We start from the raw sequence: 18,131 nt of genomic DNA, 5'->3' as shown, positions 1-18,131 counted from the left end.
CTTCCTCTTCAGCCTTACCGGCCAGCTTTCCATTGCTTTCCTATAAGGTCTTGCTCATTCTCCTCAGTAGCTATTTGAAATCTCTTGGCAGTCTTCGACATACCCCTCAAACTCCTTTCCATGGATTCAGCAGACATTGCTGTTTTCTTTATTGCAGAAAAGAAGTCTTAACTGTCTGCCACCATCCCTCAAAATGTAACTATGACATCTTTGCCTGTCTTCTGTCTTTAGGAAAGACCTGTGCTCTGGATTCAGGACCTACTTAGCATCTTTCCATCTGTGTCTGTCTTCTGCTCTGGCCTTTAATCACAGTTGCATATGTACACAGTTCTTTTCAGCAGTTCTGTCTGCAATCTTCTCTCTGGCCCAGGTTTCCTACTGCTATTGTTCTCTCAACTGTTCTGATAGGCCCAGCATCTTACAGTGATGACACACACTGGCAAGGTGGCATTTGCAAAAGGATTGGACCTTAATGTTCCTTTCCCCTTCCAGGGTGGTGTAGCAGAGTGAGACACCAGCAAGTAATGACTCATGATAGTGTGGAAGTATAGCTGCTCTGTTTACTACCACCACAACAGGCCGACAAAGGGAGGGCTGTTTGCTGTGATGTGAAAGTCTGGGCTGTGGCCAGGGTCCTGACAGCTGGTGTGAACTGAAATTATACTGAAAAACAACAGCAACAACAACAAAAAACCAAAATGAATGAAGTAAACCACAAGCAGCATTGCATGGTTTAGTTTGTTTTAGGTTGAAGGCAGATCCAGAGAAGGCTTTTGGATGGGTTGCAGCCAGAGGAAAGCCAACTTTGTTCATTACCCCTAAGTCATTAATCTCTTCCTCAAACCCTCTCTTTGACACTCTGAGCCTACACCATACCTCTGATAGTGAGCTGCTCCTGAGGATGACTGCAGTTGTCTTGCTTTATCTTCTGGCTTCAGAATGCCTGAGGAACAAGGCCCTGAATACAGCAGCAGGGATGGGTTGCAAACACTGCTTGAAGATTTCTGTTACAAATTGGGAAAACCATTCCTATATTTAAGATATTTATATTATATATAAATGCATTATATACAGTGTCCACAGTTAGAAGATAGTGTGTCTTGTGCTTTATAATTTTACCAAATAATAAGCTGTATTAGCATTATGCTGTAGTTACCAAATACCTGAAATAATTCACTTTAAAAAGAAAGGTTTATTTTGGCTCAGGAATGTGGAAGTTTTGTCCCAGGCTTGTTTGGCTGTGGTTGAGATAGCATACCATGGATGGACCATGTAACAGGAAGTGTCTCACTAGGAAGTGAGAGAGAAAAAGAAGAGACTAGAGTCCTGTTAGCCGCCTGGAGTGCACTGTAGGTGACTTAAGACTTACCACTGGGCCCCCACCTCTTAAGGGCTCTGCTATCTCCTGGTAGAGCCAAGCTGAGGACTAAGCCTTTGAGAGATATGCCAGAATCAGACTACAGAGGACACTATTATTTATATAACCTAGACTTGTTGTACATTGATTTAAAACAGACAAAGACAGTGGTAATGTGGAAGAAGACCTGTAGTCAGGCACTCTGCAGGCACTGTGTAATTTATGTATATAGTTGTGACTTAGCTGTCTTCAGAAATGTGCATCACATAACTCAATTTCTGCTTCTGTTGCTGCTAATTTTGGTCAGTTAGATTCAGTCTTCCTTTTCTTTTTCTTTTTCTTTTTTCTTTTTTTTTAACAGAGCTGAGGACCAAACCCAGGGCCTTGTGCTTGCTAGGCAAGCGCTCTACCACTGAGTTAAATCCCCAACCCCCAGTCTTCCTTTTCTAATACACTGAAATATATAAAAAGATACTTGCATGAAGTTCAGATCTTCATCTGAATGGCGAGTTTTTCTTTTGTTGAGGGACGTTTTCTCCTGAGCTTTCTTTGTGAGTATCAGTGGTCACCTGCCGTGGTTTGGAAGAGGACTACTTAGTCCACAGAGGAGCCATTAGCCAGGTACTGGTGACAACATGGTTCAGACAATTTCTCATACTTCCTTAAAAGTGAAAGGCATGGCAGAGTGTTTGCTATAACTCCATTAGTAGGAACCAAGAAATTTCTACCATAATTAATTTCAGGTTGACTTTTTTTCTCAGTTGCCAGGCACATAAGAAAAAAGATTTTGTTATTTTAAATTGTTGCTTGGCTTCTTAGATCAGTCACCTACATTGAGAAGGTTTGTTCAGAATGCCTAGGGAAGAAAGCAGAGAGGTTTCTATCCCCAAGTGCTACATCAGGGATCCCTGTTACAAACTGGAAAGTTCCCCCCACCCTCCTCCATCAGCATCAGAGAGACCTGAGGTGGAAGGTTCTGTTACGGATCGGAAAAGTCATTTGGTACACTTATAAAACTTCTTATTTATAATTCCCATGCAAATAAGTAAACAGAAGGGGTTGGGAATGTAGCTTAGCTGGCAGAGTGCTTCAGACAGACTGAAGGCCCTGGGTTCAGTCTACAGCACACTTGATAGTGCTGCTGTGCGTCTGCCTATAAATCTTAGCATTCAGGAGATGGAGACAAGAGGTCAGAAGTTCAAGGCCCTCATTGGCTATATAGCATGTTCAAGACCAGCCTGCAATACATTAGATTTTATCTTTAATATTTTAAGTTCTATTACATTTTAATGTGATTTTTAAATTTTGATCCTCATCCACACGGTAGTAGAAGACATTTAATAAATAGGTTTTTAAAAAGCAGCTCTGATTAGGTCCCGGCAGAGGGGATGCACTTGTGGACTTTTCTCTAAAGGATGCTGTATGACTTCTTTTCCTTCCGCTGGCTTCACAATTCAGTCTGAAGTTACTTTGAAAAGGTTAAAACGGAAAAGGCATCAGAAGGGGAGTTGGAAGGCCTGGCTCTCAGCACCGCCTCCTCCCCATGAATTGTGTGAGAAACTTCAGCTTCAGCAGACTGACAGGCTGTTTTATCACAGGCCGTCTGTAGACGTTTAACATGTTTGTGTGATATATGCTGCAAGGCTGTCTATTTGTCTACTGACGAATTATTTTTCAGAATGTAGATTTTTCTAATGAAACACTTGGTATGTCACTGCTTTTCTATGCCCCTTTAGAACAGAGTCTGCCACCCTTGAGTGGATTTCTAGAATGGATTTCTGGAATTGGATGCATGATTAGGCAGACATAGGCTCATATTCATTTCTCTTAGAATGGCAGAAAGTCTGGAGTCCCACTGAAGGGTAAGAGAAGAGGTGCCCTGAGGTTGCTTAATAAAGTCATGTGTAGAATCTAAGAAGAACCTGACAGAAGGCTGAGTGAGACTCTGAGTCTTCTTATCCAAGGATGGAGAAGCACTTGTTAGTTGACCCTTGAATCTGGAGATTGGCAAATGCAGAAGCATGTCTCGTTTCCTACCTGCAAAGTACAATCTAAGACCTGAGTGGTATCAGCCTCTTAGGTGCACAGGTGTGTTTGTGACCTCCAATAACTCTTACCTTTAAATGGTTAAGGCTAAGACAGTGGTTTCCAACCTCTGGGTCATGACACCTTTGGGGATCACATATCAGATATTCTGCATATCGGATTGGTATATTACAATCATAACAGTGGCAAATTACAGTTCTGAAGTAATAATAAAATAATTTTACAGTTGGCAGTCACTACAACATGAGGAACTTTATTAAAGGGTCAACATTTAGGAGGTTGAGAGCCACTGAGCTGTGAGAATGCTGAGGCGCCCCATGTCTCCCAGCTTCTGCTTGGTGTGCAGGGATCCTGGCCATGACTTGCTCAGTTTTCTTTGGCTTATTTGGTTGAGACCATAGTACTTAATCTAAGTCCCATCTTAGTACCATGGTACCCAGCCTAAGACAGCTGGTAGTAAAAGGCTTCATTAAGACACAGTGGGCCATTGGTCCAAGACCCTGCTTAATAATGATTCCTTGTGTGGTGAGCTCGGCAGAGCTCTGAAAAATTGAAAGCTCTTTGACAATTTCCCTGAAAAGGCCATGAGGCCTGAAAAAGCAATCTGTTGCTAACCAAACTCAGTTTTCTCTACCGAACTCCAGCGCACTTTGGGTGTCTTTCTTGGAGCCTAGCTTTGTAAATTGTGGCTTGTGATGCATAGGAGGTGACAGAAGTAGGTGTGGAAGTGTTGAAGACTCTGGACTAGCAGGAAGACCCCTGAATGTGCAGCGACCAAGAATTAGTGCAAAGACAAGGAGTAAGGAATCCGCCTTCACCTTGTTGCATGTCGTGATGTCACCACAGCTTTCTATTACTGTGCATGCTGCCAGGCCACACCCTGCCAAAGGAACACTGCCCGTGACACCTCAGCTCAGGTTGGAGACTGCTCTCTGTATGGATTCCAGTATTTTTACTGAACATATGAAATTATCTGCTGAAACTTGAATTTTTTTCAAAGCCTTATTTTTAATGATGGTTCTTAAATGCTTTAACCTCCCTTCTAGTCCACCACCTACCAAAGGTAGTAGAAAAGCAAGGACACAGGGAAAGTGGACCTGTTTAGAAATGTTTCTTTGGGGCAAATCCTATCTGCATTGTCAGGAAATCAGCAGTTCAGTTCACAGGCGTGAGCAGCGGTAGCTCGATCTACTCACAAACACTTCAAGGATACACCAGCAGTCCGACTTGATAGAGTTGGGTTAGCAAACAGAATCAGCAGTGGTGGCACTACCTAGCAGACAGCCAGGCCTCAGCCTCAGCACACAGAGGGACTCCAGGAGAAGTTCTCCCTTTGCCTCTCTCAGCAAAGCAAAGATCAGTGAAGACACAAGACCAACAGGCTTAGAACAGCTAGCTCTATGAGCAAGCCAAGCTCAGCCTCTGTCACTGTGGAGTCCTATTTATATGCCCTCCAGACATCACTTGTCCTCTGTGGGTCTTGCCTCAGCAGGTGCATCCATCTGAGCTAACATCACTCTACCGATCAGCAAGAAGTTGCAGCACACCACTAGAAGTTTTTTGGTGCATTTCTCTCTATGGAGTTCTGACAAATGGAGCTCAACTACACAATGTAAGGTGGACCAATACATGCATCATTAGCAAAGAATCCTTCCTTCATCATGTGTTCTTTCACATGCTTGCTTTAGAGAACATCCTCTCACCTATGTCTTCTTCAGCTAAACATTCCTTCGAGAGGCTGCCTTAGCCTCTCACCTGTGGCCACTTTAGCTAAATATTCCTTCACGTGTTTTCCCCAGCAAACCACCATCCAACCAGCTTTCCATGCTGGTGGGAATGCAAGTTGGTACAACCACTCTGGAAATCAGTCTGGCTGTTCCTCAGAAAACTAGGCATAACATTTCTGGAGGACCTTGCAATACCACTTCTGCACATCTACCCAGAGGATTCCCCAGCATGCAATAAGGACACATGCTCCACTATGTTCTTAGCAGCCCTATTTATAATAGCCAGAAGCTGGAAAGAACCCAGATGTTCCTCAATGGAGGAATGGATACAGAAAATGTGGTATATTTATACAATGGAGTACTATTCAGCAATTAAAAACAACGAATTCATGAAATTCTTAGAAATATTATCCTAAGTGAGGTAACCCAGTCACAAAAGAACACACATGGAATACAGTCATGCATAAGTGGATATTAGCTCAGAAACTCTGAATACCCAAGATACAATTCACATATCAAATGACTCCCAAGAAGGAGGAAAGAGAGGTCCTGGTCCTGAAAATGCTTGTTCTAGCATTGTAGGGGAATACCAGGACAGAGAAGTAGGAGGGGTTTGATAGGAGAATGGGCAGAGGGAAGAGGGCTTAGGGAACTTATGGGGATGTAAACAAAGAAAATTGAAAATAAAAAAATTATAAAAAAAAATTTCTACTTCAGTCTGACTTTATGGAAACAGCAGATTAATTATGAAAAACAAAGACTGTCCCTCCTCAGCGAAGTATCAAATCAGTATATCTTCGGATTATATTGTGTTAGAATTTAAGTATTGTTGTTTAAGAAATGACTGAGGTTTCCTAAAAAAAAAAAAAAAAAAAAAAAATTCACAAATTGTGACTTGGGATTTAGACAGAACTTCCAACTATTTCTGAAATGGCTTTAGGCATATTTCTGACATATTTCTGGCAGTCATTTATATGAAGTGGTTTTTTTCAGCATTGATTGTAGCCGCCCGAGGCCACATGTGAACTGGAGACCTGGAAGAGAATTCTGGGTATAAACGGGAAGGGGACGAAAGAGAAATGAGTCAGGACGACATTTTGCCGATCAAGACTGATTTTACTATTATTTAGCCAATATATATAGTCTTTAGAAAACAACCCTGCCCCCCCCCCCCACACACACACACACAGGAGAAGGCCTTGGTTCCTCTTCTCCACGGGTAGCCTGCTTCAAGTCTTGCAGGTCTCTGCTGGTCTCCAGGTGAGACTGCCCTGAGGCAGCCTTGGTTGTCAAGGTGAAAGCAGCTGTATTGTTCTCAAGGGAACAAGGGCCATAGATAACACCGGCAGAAGGGTGGGAGCTGCCAGCCAGGAATGTCAAAACTTGAATGGGCTGGGTAACCAGCGGAAGGGTAGGGGCTACCTACCAGGAATATCGCAAATGGGCTGAGAAGTCCAGCTCAATGCTGTGGGGGAAGGGACAATTGATGATTATGAAATCAAAATATTGATCAATTCTGAAAATCATAGAAGATGCTTCGTATTTTATATTATCAAGTATTCACCTAAAATTTAATTCTGATGTAAAAATAAATCAGTACATCTATCTCATTAGTATTCACATTTGCTTTAATTGTTACTAAATAGCAAATGTTTATGTGTACTAAAGAGTTGTTTCAAATTTTTTGTTCAATAAGTTCTTGTGTGTGAATGCTTGATGTGTGCATCCCGTTTATGTGCCTGTGTACCTGGGGAGGTGTGAGCATACGGTGGTGAAAGGGATGCTGACTGGGACGGAGGCTTAGGAGGTGACTGGAAAACATTTGAAGCCAGGTTCTAGGAATCCATAGATTGTCCCAGTTAGCTCTCTACTAATTCGTTAACATGTTGCACGTAATAAACACCAAGTGAAGGGGAGGAACAAAAGCACTTTTGTCTGAGCATTGACATAATTAGACTTTGAAATGCTATCACACATGGCAGTAATGGTAGTTAGGTGCAGCATCCTGTGTTAATATTCACGTGGCCTACTAAATTGTGTCAGTGTTAAATCTCCATCTCTTGAAGGCCAGTTGTCTTGGTGTGCCTGGGGCTTTGATGGGATGTGTGCATTTTAGTACTAAAACCAGAAAAATAAAGATGAGTGCTCCCACACTATAGTTTACATTTATTAGTAATGCTAAAGAAGGTGCTGTGAGGACACACCCTGCACATAGTAACCTCTCCTCACATTTTTGTGCAGTTTAGTTTTACAGATTTACACTGCTCCTTGAAAAATCACAGGAGTCTGAATTTGGCGCCTGCGGTATAAGGTCTTAAATGGGCATTTGAGGCCCCCTTTGAACAGTTTCTACTTCTGAGCTCTCAGGCTGTGGTTCCCAACCTTCCTATTGCTGCAACTCTTTAATGTAGCTCTTCATGCTGTGGTGACTCTTATCATAAGGTTATTTTCATTGCTACTTCATAACTGCAATTTAGCTACTGTTATGGATCATGATACACATATCTGATACACAGGATGCTTGGATTTTATCCCTGTGCAAGTGTTCCACCCCCAAAGGAGTCGTGACCCACAGATTGAGAACCACTGCCTGAAGCATTGATTACTTTCCATTTCAAGTACCCAGTGTATAAAAGGAGAATAGAGATATTTATCTCATAGGGATATTTTAATAATCCAGTATGTATTTGGTGCATTAAAGGTCTTTTCCACAGTACCAGGCATACACTAAGCTCTCAATACAGTAATGCGCTAGATGCTGTCAGATACTACATGTTCAGTGGTAATTGGAATGATAGCTGTTTGGTTTTGTCTTAGAAGTATCTTTCTTCTCAAGTCCCTAGGTAAGATGATTGCTTGTCTGCACAGCTACAAATGTGTCTTCAAATTTTATTTCAGGTAATGAGGAATACCTGATTAATCTGATTGACTCTCCTGGACATGTGGACTTCTCCTCAGAAGTATCAACAGCAGTTCGCATTTGTGATGGATGCATTATTGTGGTGGATGCTGTGGAGGGGGTCTGTCCACAGGTAAGAACTATGAGCCACAAACGCCTTATAGAGCGTGTAGAAAGGGCAGACACTGTTGATTGCTGTGTGCTACTGACAGACAGTGGGTTTATATTTCACATTTGTCAGTGTTCCCTAGTGGAATGAAGTTATCACCAGAGTCTTAAAGAGACGTAAGAAATGATGGCCACACTTTGACAGATGTGTCTATGGTATCTTCTTAGAAGAGAAAGCTGTCAAAAGCTGGGGAATGTTGAATTTGAGAGAGGTCTGGAGGCTCTACTCCGATGGAAAGGTTTCCAAGTCATGGGAGACTGGTGACAACGCAGGATAGTCTTCCCCAAGACATGATAGTTCTTTTCTCCTGGAGTCTCAGTATGCACACAAACACACATCCTTCCTACTAAAGGAATTCCTCTTGTTTTACATCCTTAATTCAGTATTTCTAGTCTCACAAAAGTTGGAAGAATTTGCCACTAAGGCCAGAGTCAATGTGTATGTAGCTCTTGTGGTATCAAAACTCAGAAAGGCTAGTTCATTCTTTAAACATTTTTTTTTTAAAGAACCTTGCATTTCATCTTTAAAAACAAATACCCATTTCCAAAGTCAGTTTTGAATTCTCCTTAGAGAATATAAGTTGTCTTTTAATACTTCCTTATTCTTTTTAAAAAAGAATAATAAAAGGTTTAATGTATTGAAATGGAGATTTACTATTACAGGAAGATGTGCTCTGATTATTCTGCAGCCCTTGTGTGTGTCCCCTGAGGCCACAGGTGTCTCAGCTTGAGAAGCAGAGCCTTGTCCTGTGCAGTGTCTGGAGTATCTGACGGAATGGGTGAAGTGAAGGCGCCTGACTTTAGGAGAGCAGAATAGTGGGCGCATGAAAGACCTTAGGGTCAGGGAGATGAGCAGAGGCTTCCGGGACTGTTGTACTTCTGACCTATATGCTAGAGTGGTGGGTATTTGTCTTATATTCCTCTGTGTGTGTCTGTGTGTGTGTGTGTGTGTGTGTGTGTGTGTGTGTGTGTGTGTGTGTAGATCACCTAGTGAACATGTGTGTCTGCATGGTTTAGTCTGGGTTATAATGTAGCCTAAGAATGAGTTGTTTATTGCTTAAGAATTTCCTATTATGTGCCTTGTATTTTTGGAGATTATGCAAGTTTTTTGCTTTGTTTTTAATCAGACACAGGCAGTTCTTCGACAAGCCTGGCTTGAAAACATCCGCCCTGTTTTAGTGATTAATAAGATAGACCGCCTGATAGTGGAGCTAAAATTCACCCCACAAGAGGCCTATTCTCACCTCAAGAATATTTTAGAACAGGTATTGTATTCTTTAGTACTTTAAAAAATGGCTGAACAGTTGTAAGAAAGTATTGAATAGGAAGTGGCATTAGGGAACAGACACTTACGTGAAAGCTTATTACTTGAGATTCCTGTCTATCGGAGTCACCATACAATGTGGAGGGGACAGAAGCAGTGTCCTCTTGGGAGCTGCTTCTGTCTTCCAGAACCCATCAAGTGTCAGGCTTGGACTGGAGGCTCTTGTCTTTAAAACTCTGTAGTTTGGTTCTTAAGTGAAGTGATATTAAGAAGCTGTATGATACTATGTTGCTTGTTTTTAGATGAAAACTTTTTAGGCATTGATTTCTTTATTTAGCACACATTTGTGTAGATGTATAGATATATGCAGTAGCAAATTAGGAATGATAAGTGTAAGGTGGGCACTCCAGAAGCCTTGATTTCTAAAAGTTCCTAGTGGAGTGAGACAGACGGTTGAGACATTGAAGATCAACCAGGTACCCACGTGATTTCAGAGCCCAGTCTGAGCCAGAAAGGAAAAGACAGTCTCTCAGTGAGACCTCGAGATAGAGGAGCCGTAGTGTTTGCCAAGGTGAAAGTTAGAGGAAGAGCGTCTAAGGAGGCAAAACCAATTTGCTATGTCTTGAAGCCTAGAGGAAGTACGGGCAGTGTTTCCATCTGGATCACTGAAGAACTCAGAGGGTGATAAGAAGTGACAAGAAATGAGACCTGGGAGAAAAAGATAGCCCAGACCTTGAATTTTAGTGAGTACTTTGTCAGACAGAGGAAGTTGAACTTCAACATCAACATAGATGCATTTCTTTGCTAAAGGAAGGGAAGACAAATGCAGGGCTTTGAGAGGGAATGTTCGCCCAGTCCAGCTTCCTGCACAAATAGGACGAGAGACAGACATCTCCTACCTGCAGAAACCGAGGAAACGTTCACCACACTGAGTGGCAAGAGACGAGCCAGAGTCTTTGCAGATGTAAGCAGGGCATTAGTTAGGGCATGGGGACCTGTGGGGATTCTGAGTAGCAGGCTTCATTTTGCTCTCTGGGATAGGAAACAAGATTGTTTCTTTGAAGATTAGACACTGGAGACTTGGACAGCTGGATGGGGGATAGGAGAAGGACTGATTCAAGTTGTGGGATTTGGATAGGATGCGTTTTTAGTGAAACTCCGCAGGATTAATCCACACAAATGGCCTTTTAGAAGCTTATTATAAGCCTCAGGTTTGCTGGCATTTGAAAGGATAGTTTAATATGAGTAAATTATTGATTATAGAGTCACCGTCAGTGAACTCACGCTTGGTTCTAGCTTTAGTAAAGCTTAGATGGTATGTCCCTCCCGTGTGTCCCAGCATATGAATGACACTCTGCCATTTCGCCATCTCTCCTAGATTAACGCACTTACAGGAACTCTTTTTACTTCTAAAGTCCTAGAAGAAAGAGCAGAGAGAGACACAGAATCCCAGGCGAAGCCACACTCTGAGCAAGGAGAGCAAGTGTACGACTGGAGCGCAGGCTTGGAGGACGTGGACGACTCGCAGCTGTACTTCTCGCCAGAGCAGGGAAATGTGGTATTCACCAGTGCCATAGACGGCTGGGGCTTCGGGTGAGTCAGTCTGCTGCTCTGTCTCCGTGACTGTACCACTAGTGGTTAACTCTTGTTTGGCGGAATTGTAACTTTATACTGTCATACAGTAATAATATAAACAGTTATCGTGTGTCCTGCCGTGTCCTGTGCTTATGTTGTAAAACACGGTAATAGAGTGTCACATTCAGGACAGTAACATGGACATGGTCACGCTAGAGAACATTCGTCATTGTGAAGCTTCCACATGATACTCTGTGGAGTCACATCTACTCCCCAAACCCTGAATAGCCACTGAGACCATTAGTGTCCTTCATTTCTGTGATTTGTTATTTTAAGACTGTTAGAAAAATTAAATTAAAATAGTATACAATAGAAATTGAGCCAAATAACTTGTAGCTTTTTAAAATTTATTTTTTCCTCATAATTTTCTAGATGCTAGTATTAATTGTTGCACACATTAAAATTTGACTCATCCTTATCTGAAATGCTAAGAACCAGAAGTGGTTCATAGATCGGCTCTTTTTTTCCCAGTATTCACTTATATTCTACACACACAGTCTGAGGGTAACTTTACCCAGCATTTTAAGTGCACCCATCCTTTGACTGAGGCTGAACATAAAACGTCTTGGAGAAATTTTCTACCTATGTGGTTGTGTTAGTACGTAAAAAGTTTTAGATTCCAGACTTTTGGATTAGGGGTGCTCAGCTTATAATAGTTGCTTTCCCCCTCACCTCCAATAGTTTTCTATTTTACCACAATTTGTCCATTTACCCATTAGAGAACATTTGGGTTTTTTTCTAGCTAGGGGCCATTTCTCTTCCATTTATCTTGTGGCTTTCCTTTTTACAATTAAGTCTAGTTCATTGTGAGTTAATAACTTATAAGGTATGTGACTTGCGTTAAAGTTGACTACGTTTTATATTCTAGTGCCATTGTCTCTCCATGGAGTTTCTTTGTACCTTTGCCAGAGTCATGTGAACTGTTCTCCCTGCCTAACCTTAGTTTAGTTCCTCTCTTGGCAGTTTCTTGTGTGTCTTAAAGCTTTTGTTCATCAGGGAGCAGGTGCACTTAAAAGTAATGCTAATGGAGATTAATATAGAAGAAAGCTTTATCCTGTGTGGACATATGCTAGGCATTAACTCACTTTGAGTTATTTGACTAAATTCTCACAACCATATTTGAAACCTGTCCTAGTATCTAAGGCTCAAAAGCTCCGAGGATTGTTCAGCCTTATTCAGCTGCTAAGGAACAGAGCTGCCAGGAGCATTAACGTCAACCTTGCTGGGTCATGTGGGCTTTTCCCATTGGCATTTCTCTTAGATCTTCCGTGTAGGAGAAAGACCTCTCTCTGTTTGTTTGGTCAGTAGCTTAGTGTCACATTCTGAAAAACAAAGGCTAAAATGATTTCTCATATTTTTTTCTAATTAAAAAGTACCACAGCTAGGCATCGTGGGTCATACCTCGCTGTGGTTCATCATCTGGCACTTCTTCAGGCTAAGGCAAGAGGATCAAACGTTTGAGGGGAGTCTGAGATAGCTACATAGTGAGTTCTAGGTCAGCATAAACTCTCACCAAACACCATCTTGAAAAAGAAAAGAGGAAACAGTAAAGTGCTGCACTCTGTTTCGTGCGAGGCCGAGCTGGTTGTGAGCATTCTGCCAGAGGGCCACGAGGTGGAGGCATCATCCAGAATGACAGTTTCATGATCTCACATGTTATCTTCATCCGGGTCTAAGTCTACAAACTGGAGGAAGTTTGCTCGGAGTGGAGGAGGATTAGGACTGGTAGATAGAATACAGGGAAACTCTATATCCCATTCAGACTTTTCCAGTTTTAGGTCTGACCAGTCAGTGTTCCGTGCTAGACAGCGTCAGGTGTATACATGGATGGGACTCATGCCTGTTCTCGGTCAGGATGGTGGCCCGAGCAGCAAGGCAAAATATCTTATAATTTGTAGTTCTGATAGGAAGTATTTATGAAAATCTCTGCCACCTTTAGAATTTAAAACAGAGCATTTATATGACTTTATTATAAATTAGAAAATATGACTTGTTTGGGTAACACAGTTAACATATTTTAAAATCCTGAAAACATGAAGTAAAAACCTTACTGGATCTCTACCTATTTGCAGCCTGAGGTGACCTTGTGGGTAAAGGTGACCCACAAAACCCTGCAAAATCATGCAAATCCAGAGGTTCAAATCTTCATGTTCACTTTAAAAACCCTGGTGAAACTGCCCAGGCCTTCAAGGGTGTGCATATCTGAAAAACCACCAAGTGTCTGAAAGGTGTCATTTTAACGTAGCCATATGTGCCGTGGGCTATACTGGTGGAGTTGGTAAGTGTGCCAGGCCAAGCCATGGGAAGGACAGTGCTGCGTGTTTGCTGCACATGTGTACTGATGCAGAGTGCTGCTGGACATAGGGCTTTCCGTGTAGATTCTCCAGCCTTTGGATTCATCCAGTGAGCAGAGCCCCTAAGATGTGCAGACTGAGCCACAGGACTTGTGGCTGCCTCAAACCACGCCTGAGCTCCCCTGCCACACAGAAGTGATCCTCACTGAAAAGGAATAGGTTGTTCCAAAGCCAGAAGAGGTTTCACCGAGGAAAAAGTTATCACTGAAGAAACTGAAGACACAAAAACTTATGCATGGAAATAAATTCAACATAAAATAAATGCAGATAAAGTTAAAAAAATTACCTGGAAATCCTCATCTAAGCAGTTGTGGCAAATACATAAAATTCTTCATTCAGACAAGAAAAAAGCATCTAGAAGCTTGCCACATGAAAGATATTATCGTTAAAACACAATGAACAGAGTTCAAATACTGAAGGTTGTATCACAATGTGTCAGTCAGATGTGCACCGGAAAAGAAGGTGCCTAGGACCCTCCAGCCTCTGCTGCAGATGCAGGGCTGACCCCAACCGGAGGCTCCACATGGCTCCTCCCCCCTGTCTCTCCTCAGGGAGAGAGCCAGGTCCTCTCCCTGTTTCCCTGGTTATGAGACAAAGCTTTATTTAGAAACACTCGGAGACACTGTAGCTTTATAGCTATACATGCAGATTGCCAAGTAGGCTGCAGGCCTCTGTTGAGACTTGCAGACCCAATCCAGAACCCGCAGGCAGCTGCAGAGTCAATCTTGGAAGCCTCACTTCCTGAGCACAGTCTCCAACTGATTTTCCCAGGGAATTCCATTCCTTCCTTAGGGGAGAGAGACAGCAGCACTCTGCCTGCAGTTTTCCAATGTAAAGATTTAGAACTTTCCACGGCTTTGGGGGGAGGTAAGAACTTATAGAGTGAAGAGTTTTCTATTTCACAAAGGCAAAAACATAATAATTAATAACATAGATGTTATAGAAACTAAAGTTTGGGGAAATTTCAAAATAAGAAAACTTCTAAATAAGTAGCTGTTTGATCAAGTTGAAAATGAAGTTTATACTGTAGCAAATACAGAGAAAGTAAGGGTCCCTTGAGACCAGCTTCAGAACATCAGCAGCTGTAGCTAATTTGATCGCTATCTCTGGGTATCTTTCTCTTCTTTTATCCTCAGTGAGAAGGGTTTATTGCTATTAGTTTTCATCAGGCTGTAATCTCTGCTTTTTTTTTTTTTTTTTGAGCCACTGCCTGATGACCTAAGCATTTCTCATTCCTACTGTAATTGTTGACTTCAACTCCTTCAGTTTCTTAATAATATCACTTAACTCATTTAACATTAATGAATGGTTTTCAGGAAATCCACCTTAGCTGACATGTAAAGAAGTGACTGTAGTATGCTGACTTTGGATTCCTTCCTCGGTGAGGAAAAAGGCAGGTCTGCTCCTCTTCCCTCTCCTCCCTTCCTCCTCTTCCTCCTCTTTCTCTTCTCCTCCCCTCTCCTCCTCTTCCTTCCCTACCTCCTTTTCCTTCTTTTCCTCTTCCTTCAGTTTTTCCTCCTCCTCTTCTTTCTCCTCCTTTTTCTCCTCCTCCTCTTCATTTTCCTCTTCATTTTCATTTTCTTCTACTTCCTCTTCTGATTCCCCCTTCTCTCTTTTTTAAATATATTTTTAAACTGCAGATTTGGAGTTACAACAGAATTATTAGGAAAGTACAGATTTCACCAGTTCTCTCATCCATTCATAAATTCACTGTGACCGTTATCCTTAACTGATATAGCTCATTTGTTGTGATTGGTAAATGCACAATGTCATATCTTTGGCACCCAAGATTCTTCCCTGCATCATCATACCATATAAAATAATCTGACTTCTCCAGAAATTAATAGTAAACAATAATATAGATTACAGAGAAATTAATCTTTTTGAAAACTTAAACATACAGACACATACAAGAAAACCTCTGCTAAATAAATAACTGTTGGATCAAATAGAAAATGCAGTTTATATAGTAGCCCAATCTCTTCATCCCTGCCTCTCTCACACCACTGGCAATCGCTGGTATTTCAACTTTCACATAGTTTAGACTTTTCTAAAATGCCATATAGTAAAGTCAGCAGTATATAGCTCTTGCAGGTTGGCCTCATTCATGTAACAAAAGCATATATGCTGTCTCTCTATTTTTGTGGTACACTAGCTCGTTTCTGCTTAGTGCTGAGTCATATTTTCTCTGGTTGTTCCACAGTTTGTCTGTTGACTTGTTTAAAGGACACTTTGCTTGCTTGCTACAAATTTTGGAAATTGTGAATTGAACTGCTATAAACATCCATGCGCATATTTTTCATGTACATATGTTTTCAGTTTATATGAATCCTTAAATACATTGCTATATCACATGTGAGTGTATTTAGACATTTAAGAAGCCACCATACTGTCTTCCAAAGTGGCTGTACTATTTTGCATTCCCACCAGCAATGAATGGAGTGACTATTGTTCTGCATTCATGTCAGCATTTCATGGGGCCATCATTCTGGATAGCTTACATGCCATCTGCCTGTCTTCTTTGCTGGGACTGCTGGCAAGTGGGCTGCCTGCAATCTTTCTTTAGTTGCTCCATAGTCCCATTGACAATCACTCTGGTTCTTTCGAATTTTTCTACACAGATGACCATGTCACCTTCAAACAAAAATGGTTTTACCTTTCTCATCTCTGTGGTTATAGGCCTTTCCTCCCTGCATTGGCTCAAGCTCTTGGGGTCATGTTGAAGAATTGTGCAGGGGAGGGAGGACTTTTTGTCTTGTTCCTGAGCAGGCATCTTCTAAGATGCTAGGATTTGGAGAGTTCTCGGCACAATGAGAAGTACTGTTTGCTACAGGAATGCAGTTTCTAAATAGTTAACCACATAATGCACTATACCTTGGTGCTGCGTGGCTCTTCTCAGTGGGTTGAAACCGTGGTGCTAGCTGGCTTCTCTGGGGTTAAAATTAGAGTAAGTGTGTATGTCTCTGCTAGTCCACGATGCTGCATCTCCAGTTTTGGCAGATTGGGTCCTAGAGTTCATTTCCCTGTGAATAACAACAAAAGTCAACTCTGTAATTAGTGAAGTTAGGATGGGCAGCTGGCACCTCTGCTTCCTTGGCCTCTGCACTTTTTCTCAAACTTCAAACATTCAGAATTAGGAAAGGAGCTGCAGCCTAGATTCTAATTCTTGACTGTGTATAATGTTGGACAGTGACACTGACCAGTGTGTGAATCCCAATTCCACTTAAGACCTGTGTGATGTCTTTGTATCATTATCCTTTTCACCAGTTAAAAATACTAGGTTAGTAGTGGTTATACATAACGCATTCTGAATGGTATATGGCAAAGAAACAGTGAAGTGTCAGCTGTATTCGTAGTTGGTATAACATATGCTAATTGTTTTTCTTTCAGAATCGAGCACTTTGCCAGAATCTATAGTCAAAAAATTGGCATCAAGAAGGAAGTTCTTTTGAAAACCTTGTGGGGAGATTATTACATAAACATGAAGGCTAAGAAGATTATGAAAGTTGATCAGGTAGTATGGTCTATGCTATTCTTTATTGTGGGCCATAGAAACCTTACACCATACCAGCTCTAGTGGAAGCAGCACAGCCCTAGTTTATGCAGATGAACTCATGGAGGACTTTAGATGGCACAGGATTGTAAATGGTACATGAGTCTTGTGTTCACACATTATTTAGAGTTTCCCCTTTTCAATACAGTGAGCAAGCTGTGAGCACAGTCGTGTATATGTATTGTCCCAGCTACTCAGGAGGTTTAGTTCCTAGATGTTTAAGGCCAGCTGAGAAATAGTGATACTCTGTCTCTAACAGTAATTACAGTAAGTGAATAGAAAGCTGTGTGGTTTCTGGGCACTTTGAAGACACACATTTGCTTTGTATTGGTCTAAGGTTAGGCATTGCAAGTGTCCTTCCTGCTTTCACAGTGTAAGTAAAGCTATGAATGCCACATTTTATAAATAAATTTCCTTTGATGACTTTCTTTAAACTGGATATTCAAGGCAATGGCTCTTAATTTTTCTGATAATAATGCCCATGGCTCTTTAGGAAGAAGGCATTTGATATATCTTCCATCTCATGTTTACACAACAGCATTGATACAACCCAGTGCGAACTCACTGTTGACACTATTGATTTTTTATGCAGTTTGTTGTTTTTTTTAAATAGACTTGTTTAAAATTTTTCCTTAAGGAGTTGGTTTTGTCCTTCCACCATGTACATTTCAAGGATTGAACTTGAGTTTGGTGGCAATTGCTTTTTAATTCCCTGATTTTTAATTGCTGTTAATACTATGTATGCCTATCTCAGTGGAACAAATGAAGTCTGCAATTATAAGACTGTCCTGTTCTTATGATCAGTTTCTCATGTTTAAGAACACAAGAAACATGACCAAAGAAAACCCAAGCCTTTGAAGAGAGCCACACACACTTAGTGACGTCAGCTTGGAGCTCAGATGTTGTGTGTGGGGGTTTGGGGGGATTGATGTCTTGTGTTTTGGCTTTTGGTGGTAGTGTGGGGCAGCCCCTGAGGTCTAGCCCCCAAATACTCACATTATTTCAGCACCCCTCTGGCTCCTAGAGGGAGACAATGATGGCTCATTGCTTATGAGTTACTGGCTATTGAGAGAATGACTTTTGTCTTCATCACTGAATAAGTATTCCAAGCAGAAGTAAGCCACACTG

General features: G+C 41.5%; 1 protein-coding gene across 1 annotated transcript in view; it reads left to right on the top strand.

Annotated features, from left to right (window-relative positions):
- The window catches only part of Efl1 (elongation factor like GTPase 1), a 121,171-nt gene that overhangs the window by 14,530 nt on the left and 88,510 nt on the right, over nucleotides 1-18,131 (top strand). The window contains exons 5-8 of the mRNA XM_052159492.1: nucleotides 8,029-8,162; nucleotides 9,325-9,462; nucleotides 10,840-11,054; nucleotides 16,841-16,964. Of these exons, the coding sequence (XP_052015452.1) occupies nucleotides 8,029-8,162; nucleotides 9,325-9,462; nucleotides 10,840-11,054; nucleotides 16,841-16,964 (611 nt within the window). The remainder of the gene's footprint in view (nucleotides 1-8,028; nucleotides 8,163-9,324; nucleotides 9,463-10,839; nucleotides 11,055-16,840; nucleotides 16,965-18,131) is intronic.

The sequence above is a fragment of the Apodemus sylvaticus genome, chromosome 1 (assembly GCF_947179515.1).
Source record: "Apodemus sylvaticus chromosome 1, mApoSyl1.1, whole genome shotgun sequence".
In the NCBI taxonomy this organism is placed as follows: domain Eukaryota; kingdom Metazoa; phylum Chordata; class Mammalia; order Rodentia; family Muridae; genus Apodemus; species Apodemus sylvaticus.
This window is presented reverse-complemented; position numbering and strand designations above follow the sequence as displayed.